This window comes from Suncus etruscus, chromosome 1, assembly GCF_024139225.1.
Source record: "Suncus etruscus isolate mSunEtr1 chromosome 1, mSunEtr1.pri.cur, whole genome shotgun sequence".
Classification (NCBI taxonomy): Eukaryota; Metazoa; Chordata; class Mammalia; order Eulipotyphla; family Soricidae; genus Suncus; species Suncus etruscus.
Window position 1 is genome coordinate 206,850,213 of NC_064848.1, and position 17,702 is coordinate 206,867,914.

Consider the following 17,702-nt stretch of genomic DNA (forward strand, 5'->3'; position numbering starts at 1 on the left):
TCTGCGGGGAGCCGGTGGCAAACCCAGCTGGAAGAAGGCCACATGCTGCTCCCCAACTCTGGGATGTGCTGGGAAATTCCCTGCCTTGGGGGTATGGGGGCCACCAGAGGCCAGGAGGGTAGACAGCACAGCTGGCCTTGGGGGTTGGCCCTGCTTTGCATTAGGGGACAGTGAGCTCAGGGTCCCCCTTTGGAGCTTCTCTAGAATATGGAGGTTCTGAACACAAAGCAAAAGGTGGGGGTAACAAGCAGAGGCAAGTCCCCGGTAGTCCTACATTCTGGGCAGCACTACTAATGCCCCCAACTTGGCCACTGGGAAGTCGGGGGGGGAGGGGGCATGGGGAGAGCTGGGAAGCAAGCTCGAGTTTGACTTCCCCTCATAAACAGAGGAACATGTAGCCCCAGCAGGGTCATACTCTGACCTTGGCCCATCTCTCCCCAGAGCTGAGCCTGGGAAATACAACAAAAGTGCCCCAGAGGTATGGTCATAGCCCCCTAAAAAACACTCTGAGACCACATCAGTGGGAACTGCCCCTTGTCCTGAGGTGCCAGGTGCTTGAATAGAAGCTGCATTTCCAGAAGCTGGGAGGGAGCAGATAAAACACACTTGACAGGGCCATAGCACAGAGGGGAGGGCGTTTGCCTTGCACATCAACCTGGGGCTCGATCCCCCGCAATCCCATAGGGTCCCCCAAGTCCACCCGGGGATTCCTGAGCTCACAGCCAGGAATAACCCCTGAGTACTGCCGGGTGTGGTTCCCACCCCCCTCCCCCCAAATAAAACGCCCTAGTCATTCGTGAGTAAGAACCCGACAACAAGGCAGGGAAGCAGGGTTTCTGCTGGGTCAGCGTGAGCCAGGGGCGGGCATCCTGCTCAGGCCTGCCCACTGCCCCCCCCCCCCAATGCACCCTGCAGGAGGCAAGAGAGGGGAAGAAAATGCACCAAGACCAGCGGGGAAACTCAGTCCCTGTTGGCAGGTGCCCTGATTATGAGCATAAGACTTGTAGGGAATTCACAGAGGGACCCCAAGAGTAAGTGAATTGGCAAGAGTCGGGATAGGGGTGGGGGGGGGGAATAAAAACAGAAAACCTTTGGGGCTGAAGGGAGAACACAGAGGGAAGGGTTTTTCTTGCATGTGGCTGACCTGGATTCGATCCCTGGCATCCCATATGGTTCTCTTGAGCCTGCCAGGAGTGATTTCTGAGTGCAGAGTTAGGAATGATTCCCTGAGTGCCGCCGGATGTGGCCCCAAAACAAAACAAAAAAATTCAAGAAGAATTGAAAATCAAAAAAAAAAAAAAAAAAAAGAATTGAAAATCAGGGCCCGGGCCCGGAGAGATAGCACAGCGGTGTTTGCCTTGCAAGCAGCCGATCCAGGACCAAAGGTGGTTGGTTCGAATCCCAGTGTCCCATATGGTCCCCCGTGCCTGCCAGGAGCTATTTCTGAGCAGACAGCCAGGAGTAATCCCTGAGCACTGCCGGGTGTGACCCAAAAACCAAAAAAAAAAAAAAAAAAAAAGAAAATCAGGGCCCGGAGAGATAGCACAGCAGCCTTTGCCTTGCAAGCAGCCGATCCAGGACCAAAGGTGGTTGGTTCGATCCCGGTGTCCCATATGGTCCCCCGTGCCTGCCAGGAGCCATTTCTGAGCAGACAGCCAGGAGTAACCCCTGAGCACCACCAGGTGTGGCCCAAAACCCCCCCCCCCCAAAATTTGAAAATCAAATCTGTAAGGGAAAATAAATCACACACACAAAATATTTGGGGGTCAGGGTCAGTTGAACAAAGAATACTGCAGACCAGACCAGGCCAGAGCAACAAAGCACAGTGAGAGAAATAAGCAGAGGAATGGGGGGTTCCCAAACTTATCAGACTTAATGTTGCCTGATTTGGGGCAATGTCTTCTACCCCATCCAGATGGTGCCAACCAGCAGGTACAGAACAGCTGAAATCACTGGACTTAACAGCCCCAGAGCCAGCACAGAGACTGAAGAATTGCATCAAGAGTTTATTTCTCGGGGGCCGGAGAGATAGTATGGAGGTAAGGCGTTTGCCTTTCACACAAAGGTCGGTGGTTCGAATCCCGGCATCCCGTATGGTCCCCTGTACCTGCTAGGGGCGATTTTGGAGCATAGAGTCAGGAGTAACCCCTGAGCACGGCCGGGTGTGACCCAAAAACCAAAAAAAAAAGAGTTTATTTCTCAGCCCCTGCCCGATCCTCCTCCTCGGACCTGAGCTCCTTCCCATCCCCTCCTGCCCCCAGTCAGCCCCTCAGTTCTTGCTGTGCCTAACCCCAACTCCAGGGTGCAAGATCTCCCTGGAATAGCCTGTGAGACCGTCCCCAACACCACAGAACTTCTAGAATCATCCGCTCCAGAGCAGCTGTGACCCTGCAGCAGGCAGGACTCCTCAGAACACAAAGCAGCCCCAGTCACTGCAGTGCAGGGCACTCTCCTTGCACGAGGCAGTCCCAGGTTTGATCCCTGACACCACACAGGTTCTCCCCAGGCCTGCCAAGAGTGATCCCTGAGTTTAGAACTGGGGGTGCAACCGAGTGTGATCCTCAAATAAAATAATCCTATTCCACCCTTCCCAAAAAAATCCACAAAACAGCGATGACAGCCAGGAAGTTGCACCCCTAAGGGTACAGAGACCCGGGTTCTACTGCGGCACCACCAGGAGTGACATAAGAATTTAAACTGGGGCTGGAGAGATAGCATGGAGGTGGGGCGTTTGCCTTTCATGCAGAAGGACGATGGTTCGAATCCCGGCATCCCATATGGTCCCCTGTGTTTGCCAGGGGCGATTTCTGAGCCTAGAGCCAGGAGTAACCCCTGAGCACTGCCAGATGTGACCCCCCCAAAAAAAAAGATAATTTAAACTGCAAAAATAAATAAACAGGGAACTCAATCATTCTCTTCTTTTATTGTGGTTTTGGGCCACACCCAGCAGTGCTCAGGGGTTCTTCCTGGCTCTCTGGTCAGGAATCACTTCTGACAGCCTCAGGGACCCTATGGGATGCCAGGGATCGAACCCGGGTCGCCACATGCAAGGCAAGTGCCCAAGGCAAGGCACTGTGCTATCGATGAAGTCCCAAGGAAGAGGACTTGGGAAACCCAAACACACTGTGGCCCAGGGCCCGTGTCCAGCATGTGCAAAGAAGCCTTGAAAATCAAGAGAAACAACCCGATAAACAAGGGAACAGGAGCTTTTTCTGGAGTCACCACTGCCCATCACATTGGAAAAGGATGCCAAGGCTTTGGCCTTTAGAAGGGGCCGGAAGCTGGGGCTGGAGGACATGGTGGACACACTCAGTGACCTTGGCCTTTAGAGAGGGGGACAGGAAGTGGAGGCCCCACACCCATCGGCCGAGGAGAAATGCAGCTGGGGAGGAACACAGCAGGCCGAGCGGCAGTGGAGGCACACAGGGAGCAGAAGGGACGGAAATGGAGAAGCCAAATCTGAGCTCCAGCCAAGCAAACTGAGGGCCCCTTCGTGAGACCCCCCACAGAGGAGAGAGGAAATTGGGGGTCAGAGGGATACAGGGCAGCGGGCAGGGGCAGAGCAGGCCATGCATGAGGCTGACCTGTTCCGTCCCTGAAGCAGATGTGATCCCAGAGTACCACCTGTGTGAATCAACCCCGCTGCCCCCTGAAAATATGAGGTTCCCAGCTGTCCCAGACTCAGCCACCCCACCCTCAAGAAAGACAAACGAAGACCTGGCACACCCAGGCTCAGAGACAACAGTCCATCCGTCCGTTCCCCCCCCCCCCCCCCGCAAGAACCAAGACCTGGACCTGCTGGTCGGGAACAGACAACAGCTATGGGTAGGTCCAAAGTGAAACAGGGCTCTAGCCTTATACCACACAAGGTCCCTGAGCCCCACTAGCAGGAGCCTCAGAGCTCAGAGCCAGGGGTGAACCCTGAGCACAGTCTCACGTGATTCCAAGCACCCCCCACAGAAGGAGAAGGTCACATTCCCAAACAGGTGGGAGCTGGCAGGAGACAGAGGTGACTCACGTGACGCTGGGTGGGACTCGGTCTTGGGCCAGAGGCTGGCCTGGGGCTCACACTGCCGAGCAGGGCGTCGTACAGCTGCCCCAGGAAGTGGCTCAATGCCCGATGCCCGATGCACACAAAGTCAGGGACGGGGAAGGTTTGGGCCCCTACCCCAGGGTGCAGGAAGGAAGCAGATGGAAGGAGAGACAGGGCAGGAGGTAGGGGCCAGGGGTGAGCACTCCATGTGTGTGAACTCTCACATGCACACATGTTACTACGTGTGCCACACGTGTGTAGTCTCACACCCATCATGAACATACTCATAAACAGAGAGGCACACATCTGCACAGACGTACATCCCCATATGCCCACACAGATGTACAAAGCAACATGTCTACATACATGAGTCTACACAGGTATGCATACATGTTCACACAGATGCACGCATGTCCACACATATGCTCACATCCCACACATACATGTGTCCATGCAGACAGGCAACCTGGAGCCATTCCCTCTGCCTCTGCTGCTCACAGACTAGGAGGCCACGTCTAGCCCAGTGCTCAGAGACAAAAGGACAAAGACTCACAAGTCCGGGGCAGTTCGGCCTTCCGTGGCCCTGAGGCCCTTCCAAGTGGTAATGGGGGCCAGGATACACCCAGAGCCCGTGGGAGCCAGACCGATCCCACTTCTCCAACCCGGGACGCAAATGTGGTGGGTGAGGGTGGTAGAGATGGCGGGGACAGCCTGCCCCAGTCCAGCTTTCCCTCCCTGGGACCCTGTGTCGGCTCCACAGGCCAGGTCATCACCTCCGAGTCTCGCCCTATCCCTGCCACCACAGACACATTTGGAGATCATGGGAAGTGCTTGTCACAGAAGAGAGGGGCAGCAGGGCTAGGTTTGTGCCGATGTGGCTTTGGCCCCTCACCAGCCTCTGCCCTGCAGGTGCAGTGTGGGACCCACAGGCAGTAGGGACCACAGGCCTCAGGGTGGGCAGCTCAGCTCTTCAGACTGGGGGCTCCATATCCCCCCGAACGGGCACCACCCAGTGGCCAGTGGGTTCCCACCACACCCTGGGGTGGGCGACAGGACACAGCGGTTGCCCGCCAGCGCCCCCTGCCAGTCACCCCTGGAACCACAGTTAAATATGGGGAGCAGCCAGAAGAGGCCACCAGCACCCTGAGGCCACACTGGGCATTTCGGGGCACCCAGGGGCCTTGCTGCTCTATGAGGCAGGGTCCCCCACTCAGGTGGTTGGGACGCTGGGCTGCGTCTTAGTGGGTGGTCTCCTGAGATGCCGGAGAACCACCCTCTGTTCTGAGGGTCTGGGGGAGCCCCTCGTGCCATCAGGGAGCCTATCCTGGACTGCAGAGCCAGCAAAGAGGACCCTGGACTGCAAGATTGTCCAGGGTCGCACCCAGCCAAGCCCAGAAGCCACAATGGCACCATCAGGTACCAGGTCTTGTTGGATCAAAGACCTAGCAAGCCCAGTTCAATTTGCTGCGAGCGGGAGCCCGGGGTTGGGCTGGACATGGCCGCCTCTGAGAAGCAGGTCTCAGTGCAAAGGCATGAGATGCCTGGGCCCTGGAAAGGGGTGCTTCCCTCCGCAGCTGCCCAGAGATCCACATCACCCAGGAAGGCAGCTCCTTGTGCTCCCAACGAAGATCTCCAGGTGCTGGATTCAGGGGTCCCCTGGCTGGGCATGGGACTCTCTCCTGCTCCAAACCCTCAAGCCAGTCTGTGGCAAAGGCGGCTTGGTGCGCTGAACCCTGTTTCCAGCCTGAACATGGCGGGGCCACGACGGGCTGTGTGTGTGGGGGCTGCTCATTGAGGTCTGTTTCAGCACAAGCAGGAGCACCCCAGCTCGTGAGCTGGCTCATTCCTGCAGGGGCCATGCGGCTCCACCCCAGAGCTGGAACTCGGAGCCGGACAGTCTGCATGGCACTGGCTGCTCAGAGCACTGAGACAGAGCTTGTGTTGGGTGGGGGGCCGGATGTGGAGACTCAGGTAAGCACTTACCACACACACAGGAGACCGGTCTCCAGTCCTGGCACCCCAAAACAGAACAGATGAAAATGAAACTAGGGGGCCTGCAGGGTGAGCATGGCTTTTGTTTGCATGACTCTGTGTGCATGCATGAAAGCGCATAGGTGTCACACATGTGCGTACATGTGTATCATGCCCTGTGTGTATGCATCAAGCATGTGCGTGCCATATGCATACACGTTTTTTGTGTGTCCTGTGGGCACAAAGATGGGCCTATGCCTGTGTGTGCATGCTTGTGTCCTGTCCCATGTGCAAAAACACACATACCTGTGTATCTTGTGTGTATGCTTGTATGTCTTATGGTCATATACATATGTTGGACTGTGCCTTGTGCATGCGTCCTATGTTCATATGCATACTATATGCCAGCATGTCCTGTGTTCACTTGCACACATACATGTCTCATATTCATGTGTGTTCGCATACTTGTGCCTGTGTGTTTATATCCTTGTTCATATATGTCCATTTTCCCCAGGACACTGGCCCCTTCATCCCCAATTATCTAAATTGGATGAGGAAGGAATGAACCCCCTGACAGTGGCCCCATTCGACTTAACTCTAACTCTCTCTCTCTCTCTCTCTCTCTCTCTCTCTCTCTCTCTCTCTCTCTCTCTTTTTAAAATTTTTTCTTTTATCGACTTAACTCTCCTGACACTCACTGGGGGTCCCTGAGGTGCCCCTACCCCTACCTCGCATAGCAGCTGCTTCTGGAGACTCTGAGGCCCCTGTCCAGGGTCCAAGACGCAGGGCTGAGCAGCCTTGGAGAAAGACCACCTAGAGGCCAAGGTCAGGTTCCTAAACTAAGACCCTGATTTGGGGGACAGATATGCTCCTCCCAGGGACCCCACTCCACACTCAGAGCAGCTACCAGTGTCCAGGAGTGCCTGGTCCTACCCAGCCAGGTCACGGGCCAGCTGTGCTGGTCACCATGCCTCGTGGGCACTAGAACCCAGCCAGGGGGATTTGGTGGGAGGGAAGCACAGGGAGACAGACACCAGCTGGGAACAGATTTGAGTCCAGTGCTCTGTAGGCTGGGGGGCAGTGCTGGGGGGAGAAGGAGAAGAGAAAGATAGAGAGGGGAAGAAAGAGAGAAGGAGATGGGGGAAGGGTCACATCCGGCTCCCATGAACTGCGTGTCAAACAGGGGTGTCCCGCAGGGGGCCCCACTTTCCAGCCTAGATCATTTTCCCATGCTTCTGGCATTGTCCCCCCAACACCTCACATCCCTTATCTGCTGAACTCAGGTTTTTGTAAGGTGGAGCCCACGTGGCCAGCACGTCCACCAGGGAACAAGGCAGGCCCAGACCGGGGCCACCGCAGGCCAGGCAATGCTCCTCCTCACCACAGCAGGGCTGAAGGAGGGGGCTGGGGGCCAATGGGGGTTGCTGGGGGTTCCTGTACCTTGGCTGCTTGCAGGCCGCTTCGGAAGGGGTAGGCAGGGGCGGGGTTGGGGTACTGAGAAGGGATGAGCAACCTGGCTCCTGCTGGATGTACTCGGACCCTTGCTCAGAGATCTTCCACGAACAGGGCTTGCACAGAGAGAGGGCACCCCAACCCTTTCCTGCCGCCTATGAAGCTGGGTACAGTGGCCCAGGCCCCCCTCGTCAGGCCTGACGGTGCCTCTGGCCACCCTGGGTGGGCTGTGGGGTGGAGAGTCGGATCCCTGTCACTTCCAACCAGCGTCAGGCGCCCTGGAATGTGCCAGCCCGGCCAGCTGGTCTCCCCACAGGAGAAAGTTGGGGCTCCAGCACAGCCAGTCCCCGAGGGGACCCCACCGTGGCTGCTGTGGAGCCGCCAGCGCCTGTCACCGGACACCGTCCCTGCAGCCTGCCAGCCCCCAAATAAGTCCCCAGTGTTGGAATATTTACAGAAGCAGAGGAGCCCACAGGGACGCCCACCGCCCCCCCACATGCTCCGTCCCTCCCCCACTCCTGAGTCTCTGCCAATGCCCAGCAGACAGACAGCCCCTCGCCTCCTCCCAGAACATTTCCAGCTTTCTTTTTAAAAATTCACTTTTCAGGAGCCGAAGTAATAACACGGCGCGAAGGGCGCTTGCCTTGAACACGGCCGACCCGGGTTTGATCCCAGGCATGCCATAGGGTCCCCCTAAGCCTGCCGGGAGTGATTTCTGAACACAGAGCCAGGAGGAACCCCTGAGCACCCAAAAACAAACAAACAAACAAACAAAATATTCACTTTTCAGGCCAGAGAGAGAGTGCACGTGGCTGACCTGGGTTGAGTCCCCACATATGATCATTTGAGCCTCACCAGAGGGGAGCCTTGAGAGCAGAGCCAGGAGTGAGCCCTGAGCACAGAGCAGGGAGTTAGCCCTGAGCAAAGTGTCAAGAGCCAGCAGTGATCCTTCAACAGTGCCAGGCGTGGTCCAAAAACCAAAACAAAAAGGTGTAACTTGGGGGCCAGAGATAGAGAGATAGCACAGCGGTAAGGCATATTTGCCTTGCATGCGGCTAACACAGGATGGACCCCGGTTCGAATCCCGGCTTCCCATATGGTCCCCAAGCCTGCCAGGAGTGGCTTCTGAGTGCAGAGCCAGGAGTAACTTCTGAGCGCCGCCCAGTGTGATACCCCCCAAAAAAAGTGTAGCTTGTCTAGGTGACCCCAGCAGATTTGAGGACAGGGTCACTGCTAGGGAGGCTGCAGGCAGGGGTGCAGGGCATGAGGTGCTGGGCCCCAAGTCCAGTCCTGCTGCTCTATGACTCCTCCAGGAGCCACATCTATGCAAGGCAGTAGGGACGGGCACATAACAGACCAGGAATCTCAAAGAAAGGAGACTGTGGGTCAGCGGGGCGCTACCTGGGAGAGCCTTGGGCACCATCCAGGAAAATGCAGGACACGTGGGCTCAGGGGGCTGGTGGGCAGGAACTCAGGAACCCAAGCCCAGTCCAGGAATGGTAGGCGGGACCGCTTGGCAGAGGCCGGACCTTTGAGAGGATTTCATCAGGTGTTGGGTTACAATACACCATCCAGGTGCGGCTGGATCTCAGCTTCCAGCTGATGCAACAGCAGGACCCCGGGGTGCCCTCGCCTCAGCACCTGCTCCCCAGGGCCAAGCGCTCCCGCAGTTGCATCAGGAACCCCCCTGCTCCCTTAGGTCGCCCGGCCCCGCCTCTCCAGCCTCTCTCCTCTCTCAACCACCAAAGGCTTCTTCCTGGGGCTTCGGGGCCCTGTCTTTGAGTCTAAAAAGTTCCCAAGGAGCAAGAGACCCCAGCATGGCTAGGCTACAGTGCAATGTGGGAGCCCTGGGGTCACTGGGGTGGGATTGGTGCCTGAAGCTCGACTGAAAAATTATTGTATGGTGCTCTATAAAAATAAGGGAAAACTCACCCACACCTGGGAAAGAGACAAAAAAAAAAAAAAAAAAAGGCAGCACAGGGCAGGCGGGCATGCAGAACCACCCCAGAAGAAGACAGATGGGCACTAGGACAAGGAGGTGGGAAAGGAGGAAGGTCAGGGCTGGGACAGTGGAGCCAAGGCCACCGGGAGGCCTCAGTGCCCAACAGCCCTAGAATTGAGAGGTGCAGAGACAGGAGCCCCAGCAGATGTGCTCCCACCCCTGACCCTCATCCCAGGGTCAGGGGCACAGTATTCCCCAGACCCAGCCCAGAGGCAGAAGGCCAGGCCCTGCTGCCTGCATGTGAGACTGGCCCCGCATGGGCACTGAGTCAGCAAAAATGCTTTTGGTGGTTTTGTGCTTTGCTTTTGGGGCCACATCTGGCAGACTTCAGGGCTTTCTCCTGGCTCTGTGCTTGGGGCTCATGCCAGATGGGGCTTGGGGAAGCACACAGTGCCAGGGAATGAGTCAGTGCCAGCCCCATGCAAAAGCTTTGACCCCTGCACTCGCTCTCCAGCCCGACAAAACTTGTTTTGTTCTGGTTTCGTTTTGGTTTTTCAGTTTCGGGGCCCCACCCAGCAGTGCTCAGGGGTTACTTCTGGCTCTGTGCTCAGGAACACCTCCGGGAGGGCTCAGGGGACCATATGGAATGTTGTAGATCAAACCCGGGTCTACCGTGTGCAAGGCAAGTGCCTTCCCCACTGTGCTATTAGTCCAGCCCCCCAGAACTTATTTTGTTTTGGTGTTTGGACCACACCTGGTTGTGCTCAGGGCCTACTCCTGACAGTGCACAGCGGACCATATGGGGTGGCCAGAATTAAGCCCAGATCAGTCCTTAGAAAGGCAAGAGACTTCCTGCTGTCCTATCTCTCTGGTTCCAGTGTGATTCTTTTTAGGGGTGGGGACCCCACGCAGTGACACTCAGGGTTTACTCTTGGCCAGGAGTGGCAAACAAGTTCGACACAAAGAGCCACATTTTTAAACTGTGAGAGTCAGAGAGCCACACCACGCAGTGACCTGCCAAAACAGACAAACACTCACACAAAAGCATCTAATTTGAACAATAATCTATGAAACACATATTGCATTTTGCCATTTTGAGGGAGGGTCAAAATCCTGCAGTGCTGGTGAGGGTGTGCTGCGTTCTCCACACTAAGAACAAGATGTGTTAGGCAAGATGTGACACAACATGTGACACACGGGTCCCCACCCCCCCACTGCCCCCCCCTCACTGGCCCATGCAGTTGTTTCCGAGGAATGGGAGACAGGAGGACACAGCCTGGGGGCGGGACTCAGCACTTGGAAATCTCACCTCAGAGGTCCCTCCTCAGAAGCAGCAGAACAAAATCCAAACTTGGTAAAGAGCCACAGTATACAAAATCATGATAAGAGGCAAAGAGCTGCATTCATTTTGGCTGGGAGCCACATGTGGCTCAAGAGCTGTGTGTTCGCCATCCCTGCTCTTGGCTCTTTGGTCAAAGGAATCCTATGGAATGCCGGGATCAAACCCAGGTTGGCAGTATAAGAGTAAATGCCTTTCTGACCATGCTGTGGATCTGACCCCCACCCACTGTCTTTCATTTAAAAAAAAAAGTACTTTATTTATTAATTGATTCATTGATTAATTGGTTTCTGGGCCACACCCAGCAATGCTCAGGGGTCACTCCTGGCTCTGCACTCAGAAATTGCCCCTGGCAGACTGGGGGACCATATGGGATACCAGGTCAGACCACATGCAAGGCAAACACCTTGCATCTCTCTGGCCCCACCCACTGTCTTTGGCATCTCTTTCCCTGTCTCTCTCTGTGCGTCTCTCTTTTCTCTCTGCTTTTTTTATTTTGGAGGAGGAGGTTGGGCCACACCCGGTGACGCTCAGGTGTTCTCTTGGCTATCCACTCAGAAATCGCTCCTGGCTTGGGGGACCATATGGGATGCTGGGATTCGAACTACTGTCTGTCCTGGATTGGCTGCAAGCAAGGCAAATGCCCTACCATTGTGCTATCACTCAGGCCCCACTCTCTGCTTTTCTAAAGCAAGCTGGTGGCCACATGCAAAGACTGCCACTATGTTGGCACAAGGCTGGGCACAGTTCTGGGGTGGAATTTCTCAGTCTGAGGCCAGGCAGCTCTGGGCAAACACTCCCTGATGGTAAGGCCGGGGCTAATCCCCAGAAACTCCAGAGCCAAGCAGGGCAGGGGATAGGGGCATACCAGAACCCTGTGCAAGATGGAACATAAGTACCCATGACCCTCTACACCCGTGATCCTCCATATACACCTGCACATAACCGTGATTTCCACACACCTGAACACACCCATGACCCACACACTCCTGTGACCTCACGCACACCCACGACACCCTGCACACACCCGTGACCTACCATGACTGGCTGCAATCCCACCAGGGCACACAAAGCCAGTCTGTGTGGGGCACATGATCCCAGCATTGCTGCTGCAGCTTTGGGGGGCCTCCATGGGGGGCTAGAACCACATTTCTCCAAGAACAAGCACTGACAACGGGTGCGGGGCTGGCCCGTGCTCTTTTCAAGCTCACAGCTACCTGTGCCTGTGACTCCAATTTCCAGGAAGAGTCCAGAGAAAAGCCCTGGTTTGGGGGTGAGACTGCACACACACACACACACACACACACACACACACACACACACACACACACACGACAGGAGCTTCTGTGCTGGGAGAGTGACAGGGGGCCTGGCAATTGCCACAAACTCTCTGGCTTCCCAGCCCCTAGGGATCCACCCACCCCTAGTTGATTCACCCACAACACGGGCCTTTGAGAGGTGGGATGGGGGGACAACATGGGAAGGGGGGACCTTTGGTGGATCCAGCCCCCACTGAAAGCACAACCTCCATGTAGTCCCCAGGTCTGCCACCAGAGGGCACGTGTGGCCAGCCTGCCCCCGGGGCAGGGGCAAGTCCTGGGTAACCAGCATCAGAGGGGTAGTGCCTGGGGCCCTGCACTGAATGCTTCCTCTGCCCTTTCTGGCCCATAGCTGCCTGAAGGACTGGAGGAGCCGGTCCCTCTTAGCTGCCGGCAGGGCACCCCTGGGGAGCACAGGCCTGGATACGGCTTTCAAAGCCTGGAAGGCCCCATAGGACAGTGGGTGGGATGTCTGGGCTGACTGCCTGACCCACCCTGGGAACCTGGCCAGGGAGAAAAGCAGCTGCAGAGGCTAAAGACAGGGCAGAAAAACGAGGATGGTGGAAGAAGACAGGGCCGGGGAGGGGGCAGAGTTGGAGACGCAGGCCAGGGAACATGGACAGGGGTGGGGGGGTGGAGATGGGGACAGGGTGGGGGGCTGCAGTGGGGCCCACTCTGGGGTGAATGTGGGGCCCCTGTGTAAACTTGGAGCAGTTACGGTGCTCATCTGTCTATGTGGATCTCACCCCCATTGTTTTCTGTTTGTTTTTATTGTTGTTTGTTTGGGGGCCACACCCAGGAGCGTTCAGGGGTTCCTCCTGGCTCTGCACTCAGTAATCACTCTTGGCAGGCTTGGGGGACCCTATGGAATGCTGGAAATCAAACCTGGGTCACCCATGTGCAAGGCAAATGCCCTCCCCACTGTACTATTGATCCAGCCCCTCACCCCCATTTTGGGGGGCTCCTATCAGAGCTAAGAAGGCCTCTGTCCCGCAGGCAGCTCAACTGCAGAAAGTTGCTCTGGTCTTGCAGCTCCGTATATCCCAGCAGGTCTCAGAAACCATGTGGGGAACCCACACCCATGTTCTCATCTTCCCTTGCATTTTTGGTTTGTTTTGGGCCCACACCCAACAGTGCTCAGGCTCTTTTTTCTCTCTCTCTCTTTTTAAGTGGGTGATGGTAGAATTGGTGGTAGTGGTGATGGTGGTGGTGGGTGGTGGTGGTGAGGGCTCATTCCTGACCCTGTCCACGAATCAATTCTGGTGGGGCTCAGGGGACCCTATGGGGTGCTGGGGTGGAACCTGGGTTGGATGCTCACAAAGTAATCGCCCCACTTACAGTGGGGATCCTTCCCTTGGGACATAAGCAGTGTGGCTGCACTGGCAGTGGGGCACCGCCAGGGGGAGCTCCGAGTAAACCCAGGAGAAACACACCCCCTGCACCCCCTGTGTTTCTTCCAGACCCCTGGTCTCACACGCCACCTGCCCAGTGATTTGGGTCCTGGGTCCTCGGCTCCAGCCCACTCCCCAATGTGCTCAGTGACCCACATCTCGGGTCAGAAACGAACCCATTCTAAATCCCTCTTCTAGAAGCCATACAGGGGGGCTCTGCTTCCCCCCTCCGCTGACCCTTGGCTCTTATGTTCTGAGTTCGGTCACCACTGACCCCTGACCTGATGTGGCTCCGAAACAAAACAAATCTAATGGAAGGGCACAGCCAGAGGGCGTAAAGGAAGGCACTGGGGTCTCTTTAGAGGATGGGGGGCCCAGAGCTCATGGCCCTGAAGCTCTTCCCATCCAGCCCTGGCCCGACCCCACTGTCTGGAACTCTGAGCAGCCCTCCTCTGGAGGACTCAAGTCTGAGTCACCTCAAAGCCTGAGGCTTCCATGAGCCCCCACCTAGCCCTGCCAGACACCCACAGGTGTCCTGGGCCCGGCCCCATGCAGATGGGACCCTCTCTGACCCAGGTCAGGTCCAGGGCTCAGCAGGCTGAGCACTGGATGGGTTGGGAGACAGGCAGGAGCAGGGGCAGGACACCAAGAGCTCTCCAGCGACACTGGGGGTGCCCAGGAAGTCCCGGTTGGGCTGGGGCAGGGACTCACCCACTGTCGCTGTCGGGGAACACGGAGCCACCCACGGGCGACAGGCACAGCGGGGATGAGAAGGCGTCGGAGTCCGAGTCGAAGGAGCTGGCCCTGCTCAGGCCGCCGGCCGACAGGTCCAGGGACGCCTCGTCCTCGGCCACGTCCCGGGGATCCAGGCCCCGCCTCTCAGGGGCATCTGCGGCGGGACCGACGCCCAGCGTGTCCTGTAGGCTCTGTGCCACGACCAGGATGTCCTCATCTCCAGCCACCAGGCCGGGCGAGGGCTCTGCCGGGGAGCGCTGGAGGGCAGCCCCTGAGCTCTGCGCACGCCGGGCCCGGGGCCGGGGGGCTTTGCGCACCGGGGAGCTCTCAGGGGTGATGTACCGCAGCGCCTCCTCATCCTGCCGCTGGATGCGCGAGTTGGGGACCCAGGCAAGGATAAGGGTGGCCCCCAGCAGCTCGTCCTTCTCCGCATACAAGCACAGGTAGCCTGGGAGTAGGGGAGGGATCCGTTTCTTGGGCAGAAGCAGCCCCCCAGCTTCCCCAGGGGAGGCACCCCACATTCCACCCTCTTGCTCTGGGGTTCAGAGCCTCCCATGGGCTAAGCGACCTCAACACTGCTTCTGCAGGAGGTTAGCAGAGGCCTCAGGCCTGCGGGGGGAATCCTAGGGTATTGTTGAGGTGCTTAGAGGTGCAGCACCCCAGGCCTGGAGCTCACAGCCCACCCAGCAGCTCTGGGCAGTGGGGCCTGCCAGGTGGGGATGCTGAAGCAGAACCAGGGACCCCAGCCCAGAAGACAATTTTCATCATGGTGGGACCAAGCCAGGGACCACCAGGGAGGGGGCCAGGACAAAGACCACGGTGACCAATGTCCACCGGGAGTAGGGGAGCTCACCGGGGAGAGACAAGGGTAGAGCATCCCACCTCAGCACACCACGAGGGGCCCCAGTCCCCATCCGGACCGGCCTGCCCCTGGGCCCGCTCACCAGGGTGATGCTCCCCGAGCCCCTGCAGACCCTCCGGCGGGTGCACGCACACGTTGTTCTTGGAGTAGATGATCCCCGCGTCCAGCGCCGAGGAGGACCCGCTGCCGCCGGCTGAGAGCGTCAGGAGGTCGGAGGCCTTGGAGGGCGCCCGGCGGAGGCGGAGGAGGCGGCCCAGAGACATGGCGGGCGGGGTGTTCCCATCCTCCGAGCAGGCCCAGGCGGGACGGCCACCTTGGGGGATCCGGGAGGTCAAAGACGGGCCAGTGTCCCCTGGAGTACGGCCTTCCCCCAATTTGACAGTTCCTGTCACCAGCCCAGGACCGACCTGCCCTTGCAGGCACAAAGGAGGGGACTGGGCCCCCCCAAACCTCCTTGACTTCGCATCTTGGGAGATCCACCCACTAGCACCCCTTCTCTAAACAGCCCCACAAGTGTCCTATAAAAAGGAAATTTATATCCCTGTTGTACCACCCTGGGTGAACTCAGGCGGAAAAAGCACCAGAAGGAGGCAGGAGCCATAGCACAGTGGGGAGGGTATTGGCCTTGCAGATGGCCAACCCGGGTTCAAAATTCCTTGCACCCATATGGTCCCCTGAGCCCGCCAGGAGCAATTTCTGAGCACAAAGCCAGGAGTAATCCCTGAGTGCCAGCGGGTGTGGCCCAAAAACCAACCAAAAATAAGCCCCAGGATATGTGCTGGTGGAAGAGGTTTGGACACTATCACTGAAACTCAATCAGGAGCAGCACTCCATAACTGTATCTTCCCAGGCTGCGATTGAAGCGTTTATTTATAACAAAAAAAAATAAAGTATCACCTTATTGGGGGGGCGCTGGCGGGGGCTAGATCAACTGCACAAAGGGGAAGGCGTTAGCTTTGCACACGGCTGACCCGGGTTCCGTTCCTGGCATCCCATAGTATCCCCCGAGCCTGCCAGGAATGATTCCTGAGAGCAGTCAGGAGTCACCCGAGTGCCGCAGATGTGGCCCCAAAACAAAAATAACAACAAAAGCACTGGTAGAAAGAGGTGCCTGGGCTCATCTGTCATAGAGCACGAGGGGCCCCTGTATGGGCTTTTTTACAGTGGGGCACCACACTCTGGTTTCTTCCCCACATTTTGTTATCTGGTGGGGACCGCGCCAAGAACCCAGAGTCTCAGACACGCCAGTCAGAGCTTGGTGGCTCCAGGCCTGGCATGTGCTGGCGACTGATCTCATCCCACAGGGCCAGCCTGGTGCCAGGCACGCTGTGGCTTCAGTTGAAGGGGGGGCTGGAGCTCTACCTCTCACTGTGCCTCAAATTATCCCCCCAAGCCTCCCGGCCCTTCAAAAGGACAGTACATACAGCGGCATGGCATGGCTGACCCCTGAGGTGCAGGTGGGGATTGCCAGAGAGGAGGTTGAAAGGAAGGGCACCCGAAGACCCACAGCCAGTCCTTGGACCACAGCGCCTGTCCCCACAGACCCCACGGGGTCCTATCATGTGTTCTCCTTTGTTTACTAAAACTGGGAACACCAGGGCTGCGTGGGTTTGGTGGGAGGAAACAAGCCTCACACGTGTGAGTCCTAGGTATCCCCAATCCCGGGCATGACCCCAAAATGGGAACACTCAAACATTATCAAACGAGGAGGTGCCTGTCAGGGAAACTCAGGAAGAGAGGGGCCCAAGACTGGACCCCAATCCTGGCTCACCTGCAGTGCTCAAACCAGGGAGGCTCACAGAGGTGGGGGCACCCACGACTCAGTTTCCACTTTGGGGCAAAGGGGCCACATTACAAAGGTCACAAGACTTTGTTCTCGCATCCAGAGACTCCAGGTGGGGCTCAGGTACCGCACAGGGGAGTCCCCAGAAATTGTCATGCCTAGGTGTCATCTTACACCATTCCCACCAAACACCAAAATGCAGCAGGAGACACTCCAGAGGAGGCAGCAAGGCAGATATGGGCTGCAGAGCACCCCTTCTTCCAAGGTGACCCCAACACACACGTGCAGTGGTGATCTGAGTATCAGTGACATCTGGGAAGGCCCCAGGCAGGTGGCCCATGTGCCACCTCAGAAGACCCAAGCGTCCAATTTGCTGACAGGGAAGAAGATGTGCTTGCCTGGCAGCTACAGGGGACATAGACGGAGATGGGCAAAGCCTAGGTATCTGTCTGTTTCGGACAGAGGAGCGGGGAGACTAGGGGGTGGGGGGAGGGATAAGCAGCAAAGCAGCACAGCCCCTTGGGGCTGGAGTGTTAGAACAGTAATAGAGCATTTGCCTTGAATGTTGCCGGCCTGGGTGAGACCCGGGTTCAATCCCTGGCATCCCATATAGTCTCCTGAGCCTGCCAGGAGCAATTTCTGAGTGCAGAGTCAGGAGGAACCTCTGAGTGCAGCTGATGTGTCCTCCCCCAAAATAAGCACAGCCCCCAACTGTGGGCATGGTGCCCATGCCATGGGGCAGGACTGACCTTGCAAACAGGAAGATCAGGGGCTGGAGCAATAGCACAGCAGGGGGAGGGTGTTTGCCTCACACAAAGCCAACCTGTGTTCGATTCCCAGCATCCCATCGGGTCCCCTGAGCCAGCCAGGAGTGA

At 57.2% G+C, this 17,702-nt stretch overlaps 1 protein-coding gene across 2 annotated transcripts in view; it reads right to left on the reverse strand.

Moving 5' to 3' along the window:
- Positions 1 to 17,702, reverse strand: part of TBC1D16 (TBC1 domain family member 16) — a 34,380-nt gene that overhangs the window by 12,078 nt on the left and 4,600 nt on the right. For both annotated transcript variants that reach the window (XM_049776146.1, XM_049776145.1), the window contains exons 2-3: positions 15,127 to 15,357; positions 14,159 to 14,630 (exon numbers count right to left, since the gene is read on the reverse strand). In XM_049776146.1, the coding sequence (XP_049632103.1) occupies positions 14,159 to 14,630; positions 15,127 to 15,307 (653 nt within the window). In that variant the 5' untranslated portion in view covers positions 15,308 to 15,357. The remainder of the gene's footprint in view (positions 1 to 14,158; positions 14,631 to 15,126; positions 15,358 to 17,702) is intronic.